The sequence below is a fragment of the Moschus berezovskii genome, chromosome 6, assembly GCF_049115385.1.
Source record: "Moschus berezovskii isolate FMDL1 chromosome 6, NW_MosBer_1.0, whole genome shotgun sequence".
NCBI classification, from domain to species: domain Eukaryota; kingdom Metazoa; phylum Chordata; class Mammalia; order Artiodactyla; family Moschidae; genus Moschus; species Moschus berezovskii.
In genome coordinates this window covers 30,965,292-30,977,035 of record NC_142465.1, presented here as the reverse complement: position 1 = coordinate 30,977,035, position 11,744 = coordinate 30,965,292, and the positions used below count along the sequence as shown (strand labels likewise).

The window sequence follows — 11,744 nt, the reverse complement described above, 5'->3', positions numbered from 1 at the left end:
AAGTCCCAAGGCCTGAGTAAGATTAAGTTTCTTGAGCATAAGAATCCTGTTCATTAGAACTTGATTATGCGAGGCTTGGGATATTTTGTGAAAAGAAAACGCCGCAGCCCTTTCTATTCCAAGGGGAGTCACGCAGAACATCCCGCCCCCTCGCCCCGCCGCTTCCCGCTACTCGGGTTGAAGGACCATAGAGACGCGCGGCGAGGCCTCCAGGCGTAGCCATAGAGATACGCAGAGGACGGCTAGAGCGTTGCGCTCCCGGCGGGTTTCCGCTTCTTAAGCCCTCCTTCCCAACATGGCGCAGTCGGTTAACATCACCGAGCTGAGTCTGCCGCAGCTAGAAATGCTCAAGAACCAACTGGACCAGGTGGGGACGGGCTCCGAAAGCACCGCTTTTCCGCCTCACTTCCCTTCCCCCGCAGCGCGTGCTTCCTTGCCCCCCACTCCTCCCCTCTTGGGCAGAATTCCCTTCCCAGGCGAAACCCGCGCCCCGTCCCAGGACCCGCCCCTGCCCTGGCCGTGCCCGCTTTTCCCGCCACCCTGACCCTCGTTCCTGTTCTCTGTAGGAAGTGGAGTTCCTGTCCACGTCCATCGCCCAGCTCAAGGTGGTTCAGACCAAGTATGTGGAAGCCAAGGACTGTCTGAACGTGCTGAAGAAAAACAACGAGGGTACGGGGTAGGCGTGCGAAGGGGACCTGGCAGATGAGGCGAGCCGGCTTCTCTCTTCCCGCCTCCTAATCCGGTTTCCTTACCTGAGACGAGAGAGCAGCCCATGACGTATTGTATACCGCTGCAGGAGCCCATTGCATGTTGCTTATCTAGAGTTGAAATGTCCAGGATATTTTTCTGCTCCTGGTGCCCCTATTTTCGTCCTTTTCGTATAGTTTTCGGGCGCCGCGCCGTTTTGAAACTCCCTTTAAAAGTTGGAGCTGCCAACGTTCCCCACATGTTTGTCTTAATTGCTTTCACAGGGAAAGAATTACTTGTCCCACTGACGAGTTCTGTATCCTTTCCGCAGGAACCTCTTCCCTGCCCTCTCGTTTTCTCCCTCACACCTAACAACCTTCAAAAAAGGGCGGGAGATTTTGATTTTTCCAGAGTGCCTAGATGATTCTGAGACTGCTGTTAACGCAATTTTAGCTCTGCTGTCTAACCTAAGGCCAGCGACTAATTAATGCTTGGTGAGCACCCAGGTGTATGTATTTAGAATTAAGGCGTGCCTATTTCCCTTTGCTCTTTGAGGATATAACCTAGTAGGGAGGTAGAACTGGTGGTTTACGTTTTTACTATAACTTAGAAAACATAAGCAATAGAAGAATAGAGGATTTGGAAGCAAAGGGGTTGGTTCTGTTATTAATCCTCAATTTCAGTTTAATTATGGCTCTTATTCCTAACTGTTGTCACTGAGAAACCTGGATTGTGTCTTACCTGTTGAATGTTTTACTTGAGTGAGCAGGTTATGGCAATAGGGCACCCATAAACTACCTGAGAATGGACAGACTGAAAAGGAAACAGGAATAGCAGCGTAGTAGGGATTACTTAAATAATCAGCATTAAATCCATCAGGAATTAGCTAATTCATGTCTGGGAGTGTTAAAGAGAAAGTGAGGCTGGCTTTTCACTCTATTACTCAACAGCAGCAGGAAAAAATCATCCTGTTCTGTCATTCTAATGATCTATCAATCATTCTAATTGCTCTAATATCTAGTCTTTCTGGAAGGAATAATGGTAAGAATTACAAGAACTGCTTGCAGGATGGCAGATGGGATCAGAACAAGATCAGCACATGTGATTTTTCTCCATTAGGAACCAGCTTCCCTGTCTCTCCTCATGTGGAGTTTGTAGGCCTTCAGATGTGCCTTGTAGCTTATTCCTTTTAAATTTTTGTTTACTTTTTTTTTTACTCCTTCCCATGGCTTGTGGGGTCTTAGTTCCCCTACTAGGGATTGAACCCAAGCCCCAGCAGTGAAAGCAGTGACTCCTAGCCACTGGACCTCCAGGGAATTCCTGCCTCCTTTTTAGAAAAGGAGGGTGTTGGGAGGTCAAGCTGAACTAGCTGACAGGGAATCATGACTCATACTGGGCTGCTGCTGCTAAGTCACTTCAGTCGTGTCCGACTCTGTGTGACCCCATAGACAGAAGCCCACCAGGCTCCCCCATTCCTGGGATTCTCCAGGCAAGAACACTGGAGTGGGTTGCCATTTCCCTCTCCAATGTGTGAAAGTGAAAGTGAAGTCGCTCAGTCATGTCTGGCCCTTAGCGACCCCACGGACTGCAGCCTACCAGGCTCCTCCATCCATGGGATTTTCCAGGCAAAAGTACTGGAGTGGCTTGCCATACTGGGCTGGTTTTCCCTTAATCCTTACTTCTCAGATGTATGTCCCCGGGAAGCTACATGATGTGGAACATGTGCTTATCGATGTGGGAACTGGCTACTATGTAGAGAAGGTGAGTGGAAGGGACCATAAGAATGCATCTCTGAGGGGGAGAGCTAGTGTGCAAAACGGGTTACCTCTCATTCACTCTGACCTTGCAGACAGCTGAGGATGCCAAGGACTTCTTCAAGAGGAAGATAGACTTTCTTACCAAGCAAATGGAAAAAATCCAGCCAGCTCTGCAGGAGAAGCATACCATGAAACAGGGTAAGCTTGGCCTTGGACACCTCTTCAGACCCTTTCTGCCTCCGTAATAACAAACTCGGATTGCAGTGTGAACCATGGGAGAGAGTATCCCCTTTGCTGGATTAAAACTGGGGTTTTCTTTCTGGTATCTTGATGCATTACTCCTTAGATTCTGTGTCTCACATACCCACTGCCTTTGGTGCTTGAGAAATTTAGAGAAAGGAAATCATGTGCTTTTATGTTTGAGTTCCTATTTAATGGGGATGGAATGAGAGAGCAGGTGCATGTACTATGAACACACAGCAAAGAAATATAGCCGTAACTAGCCAACTACTAGCAGTTGTAGCCCTGGCTGCATATTAGAATCACCCAGATAGTTTAAAAAGAAAACTTGGGCGACTCCAAACCAACTACAGTTGACCCTTGAACAATGTGGGAGTTAGGGGTGCCAAACCTTGGTGAAGTGGAAGAAAATCTTCATATAATTTATAGTCCGCCCCTCTGTATCCTTGGTTTCAAGTTTGCAGATTCAATCAATTGTAGATCATGTCGTACTATAGTATTTAGTACTGGAGGAAAAAAAACATGTAAGTGGACCCACACAGTTCAAACGGGTATTGTTCAAGGATCAACTGTGAATCAGTAGGGTGAGATTCCAGAGAACAGTGTTTTTTTAAAGCTCCCTGTGTGATATATAGTCGGGATTAAGAACCACTGTTCTAAAGGCAAACATCTTTTCCACGTTATTATTTTCTGCGTATTTGTGACTCATTTGAAACTGTATTTTGTTCATTTTTATATCCCAGTGGTTCTCATATTATTCTCATATGAGCTCAGACAGTAAAGAATCCACCTGCAATACGGGAGACCTGGGTTCGATCCTTGGGTTGGGAAGAGCCCTTGGAGAAGGAAATGGCAACCCACTCCAATATTCTTGCCTGGAGAATCCCCATGGACAGAGGAGCCTGATAGGCTCCTGTCCATGGTGTTGCCAAAAGTCAGACACGACTGAGCGACTTTCACATCTCATATTATTGACAATTTAGATTCTAAATTGGTGTTGTGTTTGTCCTCTACAGTGAATCTCTGTGTTGAAAGTTAATTAACTGTAGTAGTCTACCTGTCAATATTCCTTAACTCTGGGCTCTCCCCTTTAGCTCCTGCCCAGGGTCTGACGCTTCTTTCATTCCACAGCTGTCATGGAGATGATGAGCCAGAAGATTCAGCAGCTCACAACCCTGGGAGCAGCTCAGGCTACCGCCAAGGCCTGAGAGCTTATTTCAGAAATGGGGCAGAGGGTGTCTGCTTCTGGGGCCTGGGACTTTGTGGACGTGGTTTCCTGGAATGGGGGAAGGAGAGGGTCTGTGTTTATGCTAATAAATGAGCCAGCTGGGCAGAGTGGTGATCTTTTCTTGCATTAGGCAAGGGACTGGTGAGGAGGTGGGAGGGCGGTGGTGAGAGGGTGTGCCCTTGTCCAGAGCCTGATAAGCAGGAGTGATGCAGTGCTCATCTTGGGGGCTCCACTTGGAAATCTGCGAGGAACTGGAGTCAAAATTCAACGCTGGGCGGCAGGCCCTCTCTGCGCGGCCCGTTGCCATAGGAACAGCTGGCAACCGGAAGTGGGACTGCGCAGGCTCTTCCCCTTCCGGGTCGGCGCCCTTACTGACTCCTCGTGGGGAAAGCTGCATGGGCCACCGCTTCCTGCGCTGTTTCCTGCCTGTGCTGTTCCCGCCGCCGCCACCCCTCCGGAGCCCGCATCTCAAGCTCAGCCTGGAGCCCGTCCCACCTTCCAAACGACCCCGCAGCCACCTCATGGCCCCGCCCCGAATCGGGACGCACAACGGCACCTTCCACTGCGATGAGGCGCTGGCGTGCGCGTTGCTGCGCCTCCTGCCGGAGTACCGGGTAGGTACAGGCCGCGGAAACTGACCCGGGGGCTGCTGCCAAATCTCCGGGGTGGACCGCATCCTCCTAAAGGTGTCCCGCCAGAGCAGCCCTCTCCCTTCCTCTGCTCCTTGGAAGCCCAACATTAATCCCCTACCCGTGCAACCCTGGCAACCCCCTCACCTCCTGTGTCCCCTGCAGGATGCAGAGATTGTGCGGACCCGAGACCCCGAGAAACTGGCTGCTTGTGACATCGTGGTAGACGTGGGTGGCGAGTACGACCCTCAGAGACATCGATATGACCATCACCAGAGGTAAGTACTCACTACCATTTCTTTAATTTTCTTGACTTCAACTCTCCTCAGTTCCCCAGGGCACTGCCGTGGTTCTTGTCAGCGAAGGGAACCGCCTCAACCTCGAGTCCCATGGGACTACTGTCTCCCATGCTTCCAGTGCTCCATCTACTCTGCACCCATCTAGTTGGCTTTGTGCTTCCCTGAGGCCTCGTATCTGCCTTGGCCTCCCTTGGTCACGCCGGGGCCCCTCCGGATTCACTTCCTTTTTTGGCTCAGTCAGGCTTTTCTCCCACCAGCCTTATCATTACCCCACTGACTACCCCAGCAGGGGTTAATCCATGCATGTGCCCTGGCTACCCTGCCTCAGCCGCTGGGCCTGCACAATTGTGGTCGGCGGCGGTAGTTCAGGCGTGTGTTGTCTTCTGTGTCACTGACAGTCTACCGCTGGGAAATCGTTCTTGTCCACGGAGAGGCCAGCATCCACAGCACCTCTCCAATCCTCTTCCCTCTCCTCAAGTCCCCACCTCCTCAAACTTTCTCAGGGAGTGATCCTGTCTCTTCTCTTTCAAAAGAAATTGAGCTTTTCCTGCGTGTACTTCCTCAGTTTCTCAGTCCTGAATCAACTCCCTCTTTCCAATTCAGGAAACCCTTCTGTTTGCCCCTTTTCTAATGTATCAATTCCTGCTCTGGGACTCCGTATCTTGGCGTTTCTACTGCTTACCTGAAGAAAGAAACTCTGCTTATGCGTCTCCCATCTGGAAAACAGGGGACTGAAAAAAACCCATAACCCCCTTTTAAACACCACGCTGTTTAAAGAGGTTACCTCTGGGGTGTCATGAGGAGGTTTTCAGTCTGTTTCTCTCCCTCTCTCCTTCCCTCCCTGTCTTTCTCTTTTTTATTTAAGTATATATATTACTTTTCATAAGTGATGTGGAGAGGGAATGCTCCCGGTGTGTACGACCTAATCTCACCCTCACTTCTCAGGCATTCTTCAAAAGAAGAGCTGAGCCTGGCTCCACATTTTCAGTTCATTCCTTTTTTCAGCCGGGTCTTTTCCAATCTCGCGCTGGCGGATAGGGAACCAGTGACCTCAATGCCAGACTTGGGTTGCTGGTTGAGGGTTAACTGACTGACCTGTCACCTTAACCCTCTCAGCTTAACTGACCTGTTTGTGACACTTGACGTAATTGACTGCTTCCTTTTTCCTGATGATTTTTTATACTTTTAAAAAAATTGTGCCATATTTGATATATAAAACAATATATTTAATATTTCTGGAATATAAAACATAAAATGAACACCCATGAACCGATCTCCCAGCCGAAGAAATAGACCATTACCATTATCTTAGCACCTGTACCTGTGTGCCTCTTCCCCATCCCACCCCCCACCCCGCCAAGAGTAAGCAACATTCTGAATTTTGTGTTCATCCTGGCCTTGCTTGCTCTTGTGTACAGTTTAGCACGTATGTCTTATCTGTTTGCATCAAGTATTTATTTATTTTTGCTTCTTACTGAATCTTTTCTGGGACATTATTGTTATTAGTCTTTATACTTTATGAGTATTTTATAGGTATTTTTGTGTTTGCTAAGTCACTTCAGTCGTGTCCGACTCTGTGCGACCCCATGGACGGCAGCCCACCAGGCTCCCCCGTCCCTGGGATTCTCCAGGCAAGAGTACTGGAGTGGGGTGCCATTGCCTTCTCCGATTTTTGTGTTTACTTAATATTTAATAATAAAAATCATTAGAACGAAAAACTGAGCTTCCTTGGTGATTCTGATGGACTGGTATTTAGAAATTACAGATGTGGTTTCTACTATTCTAACAACTATCATACCATTTCCGTACCCTCTGTCCCAAGGCTGTTCAAATCCCTGCCTTCCTCACTCACCCGGAACATTGCAGGTGATCTTGTGTCTCTTCTCCATGCTGGCTGGCACAGTGCTCTTTCTGGCATGCTTTGGCCTGCTTCAAGTCTCTCAGTGGCTCCCCCTTACCTACAGATAAATTTCAAACTCTGAAGTGTAACATTCAAGGCCTGCCCTGGTCCAGCTCCTGCTTTATCTTTTGCCTCTCATTCCTCATCCCAAGCTGCTTTCTTACAGTTCCATGGATACCTTTCTCTTAGGCATTATACATGTTGTTCCCTCTACTTGCAATGCCTTTTCTCCTTCCCTCTTTTTGTGTCTGGCAAATACCCACTAATTCATCTTCCAAGAATGACCTGAAGTTTCTTCTCCTGAGCCCTTTCTAGCTAGTTTATAACTAGCTGGAGCATTTCTTTGGTTGTTCATGTGAGCGTGCCTGGGGGTGTGTGTGTGTGTGGCCATGTGTGTCCGTGTGTCCCTGTCCATCCACCTTAGGAAGATAAACTTGAAGGCAGGGACACAGTCTTAGTTTTTTTCCTCTCTAATGTTTACAACAAAGTCTGGGCATGTTGTAAGCACTGAGTTAATCCTTGTCAAATAACATCTGAGCCACCAGGGACGCCCAATGGATGCATGGGGACTCCAAACTCAAGTCCATGTCGACCCCTGAGGAAAAGCCAAAGCCTCCCTAGCCGGGCTTTCTCCCCGCTCCCTCGGTGTTCCCCAGCCTCCCCACCGCACTGTGCCTGCTCATGCACACGCTGTGGGTGAACTGGGGCAGTTGGCATCAGCCCCACCTCCCTGTGCTCCTCAGGTCTTTCACAGAGACCATGAGCTCCCTGTCCCCTGGGAAGCCGTGGAAGACCAAGCTGAGCAGTGCGGGACTCATCTATCTGCACTTCGGGCACAAGCTGCTGGCCCAGTTGCTGGGCACTAGCGAAGAGGACGGCGTGGTGGGCACCCTCTATGACAAGGTGGGGACCTGAGGACAGAGATGCCCCCAGCGTGCATCTCCACCCTGTGGGCTAGAGTGACAGTCAAGACCACGCTCAGGTCAAGGTTCCTGACCTGTGCTGGCCCACCACCCTCTCACTCAGTCAAGCCCATCTTCTCACAGGGGATGGGTAATCTCTCCTGCCTCCATTCTAGGGTGGTTATGAGACATGGATGAGGAAATGTATGGGGAAAGGCATTGAAACCTGTAAAGCATGCCCTGACACACATAAACAATTGTTCAACAACTTGGTAGTAGACCAGGCAGCTTGTTTGGCAGCATGTGACTAAGGTGCTGGCTGCCCTGAAGATGGAGGGCAGCATATCTCAGGCACCGCTGTTTTCAAAGGCACAATGAGTTGGGAAACTGGGAAGTGTTTGATTATGAAAACCTCTTCAGGTTCCACCAGCGCCCCCTGTGGGCAATTCATCAGGTGCCTGTGGTTGGGGAAGCAACAAGAGCTAGTGGCCCTGGCATGCATGTTGGATCCGTGATTCTGAGGTCACCTACTTGACCCTGCTCCTGTGAAGTTCACAAATCAAACTTCAGCTGCAGTCAACTCTGTTTTTTGCAGATAGGCTATTGAGTTCAGTTCTCTATCTCAGCTTGTCTGTCTCCTCTACAGCATTAGTGTGATCCAAAACAGTTGAATAAATGTGAATGTTTAAATTGGAGCTTCTGGAATAGGTTTTAGACTGCCTGGGTCAATTTTCCTTTCTACTGCTGAGGGGTTTCTAGCAACTGAAATAAATTATACCCAAGGTTTTATTATGTTCCTGGTATACTACTTAGAGATTCACAATTTTTGAAGATTATACTCCACTTACAGTTATTATAGAATATTGGCTATATTCCATGTGCCATAAAATATTTTCTTGTAGCTTATTTAAGCATGTTCTCTTTTTTAATGTTTATTTATTTAATTTTTTTGGCTGTGCTGGGTCTTAGTTGTGGCATGTGGGATCTAGTTCCCCAACCAGGGATCAAACCCAGACCCCCTGTATTGGGAGCTTGGAGTCTTAGCCACTGGATCACCGGGGATATGCTTATTTATTTTACAGATAGTAGTTGGTACCTCTTAACCCAACCCCATCTTGCTCCTCCTCTCATCCCTCTTCCCATTGGTAGCCACTAATTTGTTCCGCCTGTGTTTCTTGTTATATTCACTAATTTTTTAGATTCCACATATAGTTGATATCATACAGTATTTGTCTTTCTGTGCCTTATTTTACTAAACATAATACCCTACAAGTCCATCCGTGTTGTCGCAAATGGCAAATTGTTTTTTTTCGTTTTATGGCTAAGTCATATTCTGTTGTATACTACATCTTCTTTATCCACTCATCTGTGATGGACACTTAGGTTGCTTTCACACCTTCACTATTGCAAATAATGCTGCTGTGAACATTGAGGTGCATATATCTTTTTGAATTAGTATATATATATTTTTTCAGATAAATACCCAGGAGTAGAATTGCTGGGTCATATGACAGTTCTATTTTAACTTCTTGAGGAACTTCCATAGTTTTCCACAGTGACTGCACTAATCTACATTCCCACCAACAGTGTACAGGGTTCCCTTTTCTCCACATCCTCACCAACATGTGTTCCTTGTGTGGTATTTTTGATGATAGCCATTCTGACAAGTGTGATGTAGTACCTCAATTGTGGTTTAATTTGCATTTCTCTGATAATCAGTAATGTTGATGGGCTTTGGCCGTCTGTAGATCTTCTCTGGGAAAATATCCAGCTGTTTTTCAGTTGGGTTGTTTGGTTTTGACGTTAAGTTATATGAGCTGTTTTGTGTTTTGGGTTTTTTTTTTTAATATTCATTATTTATTTATTTGGCTGCGGCACATGGGATCTTAGTTCCCTGACCAGGGATTGAACCCAGGCCCTTTGTATTGTAAGTACAGAATCTTAGTCATTGGACCACCAGGAAAGTCCAAGCTGTTTGTGTTTTGGATATTAAAATTACACCCAAGTTTTAACTGAGCCTCGGGTTGGTTCAGACCAGTTGGTGCTGGTCACAGAGGAGTTTCTTTTCCAGCTCTCCCTGAGTAGCACTTTTTCTACATACCACAGATGTGTCTAAATGTAGGCCTATTTTGTAAGGCAGTTTTGCATTAAATACTGATATCCCATGTCCTTTTCTGCCTCCATATTCTTGAGGCATCCTACCATTTATTTAGGCTCAGGAGATGCCATGTGGTACATCATGGGCTTCCCCAGGACCACATGCGAGCCCTTGATGTCTAATACTCATCTCCCACTTGATGGGTGTGCTTGACCAGACCCTCCTGTAGCTCATTAAGTGGATCAGTGAATAGCCTGCTCAGCCCACCTGGAGATTTACCTGCCCTCAGCCATGAGGATCCACCCTACAGAGCCCATCATGGAACTCAAGACCTTCCTTGTTCAGAACACAGCAGCCCCCTCCCCACACATGCTGGCCTTGGCTTGGGCTTTGCGCTGTAGTAGAGTGAGCACTGGATCAGAAATCAGGTCATCTTAATTCAGCCCTAGTGCTCGCTGTATGCTCTCTGCTTTTTAGGAAGTTGCTGAACTCTGCAATTCCCCCTCTCATCGTCCAAGGAATGTTGGGAGATCCTTGCAGGATCCTTGTGAAGATTAAAGACTGTATATGCATACATTTTGAGATCTATAAAGCTTTATGCAAATAGTCAGTGCCCTCCAGAGCCTTTCTCCTACTGCTGCCTTAGATGTACGAAAACTTCGTGGAGGAAGTGGATGCGGTGGACAATGGGATTTCCCAGTGGGAGGAGGGAGAGCCTCAGTACCTGCTGACCACCACGCTGAGCGCCAGGGTTGCTCGGCTTAATCCCACCTGGAACCAGCCAAACCAAGACACTGAGGTAAGGAGGGCCTGGGGAAAAGAGACTGAGGTGTGTGAAAACCAGGGGAGGAAGTGAGTGGGCTTGGCCTGTTGAGCCTTAGCAGAGTTAGAAGTTCGGGCCAGCACCATGGTTCTCATTCCCAGGCTGGGTTCAAGCGTGCAATGGACCTGGTTCGAGAGGAGTTCCTGCAGAGACTAGATTTCTACCAGAACAGCTGGCTGCCAGCCCGGGCCCTGGTGGAAGAGGCCCTGGTGAAGAGGTTCCAGGTATGGGACTGGGAGGAGGCACTGTGGCCCTGGTTAGTGAGTGCTGCCAGGCTGCTGGCCTGTTGGGGCTCATGCTGCTATCCTGAGCCTTCTGTCCCGGCTCCACTTCCTCTTCAGGTGGACCCAAGTGGGGAGATAATAGAACTAGCAAAGGGTGGCTGCCCCTGGAAGGAGCACCTCTATCAGCTGGAATCAGGACTGTCCCCCACAGGGACCATCGCCTTTGTTATCTACACAGACCAGGCTGGACAGTGGCGAGTGCAATGTGTGCCTAAGGAGCCCCATTCGTTCCAGAGCAGGTGAGGGTCTAGGGGTCCACCCTGCAGCCCCTTCAGGCATGTTTCAACCCCATCAGAGGAGGCAGCCACTAACCTAGGCCTCTGCTCCCCCTCTCCCAGTTCCTCACAACCTCCATTTGCCCCCACCAATTCCCTCTTTCTGCTAACTCACAGGCTGCCCCTGCTAGAGCCATGGCGGGGTCTTCGGGATGAGGTACTGGATCAGATCAGTGGAATTCCTGGCTGCATCTTTGTCCATGCCAGCGGCTTCATTGGTGGGCACCGTACCCGAGAGGGTGCCCTGAGCATGGCCCGTGCCACCTTGGCCCAGCGCCCAGCACCTACGCCTGCCCCAAATCCCCTAGTCCAATAAAATTTCTTCCATCTCATACTGACCAAATAATGTTCTATTACTGCCCTGCACTATTCTGGGAGCTTGCTTAAATTTGGGAAAAGTGCAACATCTATTATGTGCCAGAGCTGGTGCTAGGTATTTTCTCAGTTTTGCTTTCAAGTCATTTGAAAACTATCCAGTTCTTAAGGGTAAATAACGACCAGATTCACAAGGAGTGACTAAAAAGTGAAATAGCCAAGATCTAAACCCAAAGATCATGCCTTTTTTTTTCCTTCAGTGTACCCTAGTGCAACTCACTGGAAAAGACAGAGCCTCATAATTAAG

The 11,744-nt window shown here is 48.3% G+C and overlaps 2 protein-coding genes across 3 annotated transcripts; both read left to right on the top strand.

The window, feature by feature from the left end:
- Nucleotides 1-241: 241 nt before the first annotated feature.
- On the top strand, nucleotides 242-4,015 carry PFDN5 (prefoldin subunit 5). Of its 2 annotated transcripts, XM_055395248.1 has the most exons (6): nucleotides 242-367; nucleotides 567-669; nucleotides 972-1,003; nucleotides 2,374-2,448; nucleotides 2,537-2,642; nucleotides 3,816-4,015. In XM_055395248.1, the coding sequence occupies exons 1-6, from the start codon at nucleotides 296-298 to the stop codon at nucleotides 3,890-3,892; spliced, it is 465 nt and encodes a 154-aa protein (XP_055251223.1). In that variant the 5' UTR covers nucleotides 242-295; the 3' UTR covers nucleotides 3,893-4,015. The 2 variants fall into 2 exon arrangements, with proteins under 2 accessions (XP_055251223.1, XP_088693011.1); XM_088836885.1 differs by lacking the exons at nucleotides 242-367; nucleotides 567-669 and having other exon boundaries at nucleotides 684-1,003.
- An 87-nt stretch (nucleotides 4,016-4,102) lies between these two features.
- Nucleotides 4,103-11,454, top strand: MYG1 (MYG1 exonuclease). The gene is made up of 7 exons (XM_055395247.2): nucleotides 4,103-4,526; nucleotides 4,707-4,819; nucleotides 7,484-7,643; nucleotides 10,387-10,539; nucleotides 10,665-10,787; nucleotides 10,905-11,086; nucleotides 11,240-11,454. The coding sequence occupies exons 1-7, from the start codon at nucleotides 4,119-4,121 to the stop codon at nucleotides 11,436-11,438; spliced, it is 1,338 nt and encodes a 445-aa protein (XP_055251222.2). The 5' UTR covers nucleotides 4,103-4,118; the 3' UTR covers nucleotides 11,439-11,454.
- The last annotated feature ends 290 nt before the right edge of the window (nucleotides 11,455-11,744 follow it).

Bases quoted from the DNA above. Each gene is read 5' to 3' on its own strand.
- PFDN5 (XM_088836885.1), top strand. From the start codon at position 773: ATGACGTATTGTATACCGCTGCAGGAGCCCATTGCATGTTGCTTATCT. The intron at 1,004-2,373 runs GTATCCTTTCCG...CTTACTTCTCAG, and splicing joins TTGTCCCACTGACGAGTTCT to ATGTATGTCCCCGGGAAGCT. The intron at 2,643-3,815 runs GTAAGCTTGGCC...TTCATTCCACAG, and splicing joins GAAGCATACCATGAAACAGG to CTGTCATGGAGATGATGAGC.
- MYG1 (XM_055395247.2), top strand. From the start codon at position 4,119: ATGCAGTGCTCATCTTGGGGGCTCCACTTGGAAATCTGCGAGGAACTG. The intron at 4,820-7,483 runs GTAAGTACTCAC...TGTGCTCCTCAG, and splicing joins CGATATGACCATCACCAGAG to GTCTTTCACAGAGACCATGA. The intron at 11,087-11,239 runs GTGAGGGTCTAG...GCTAACTCACAG, and splicing joins CCCCATTCGTTCCAGAGCAG to GCTGCCCCTGCTAGAGCCAT.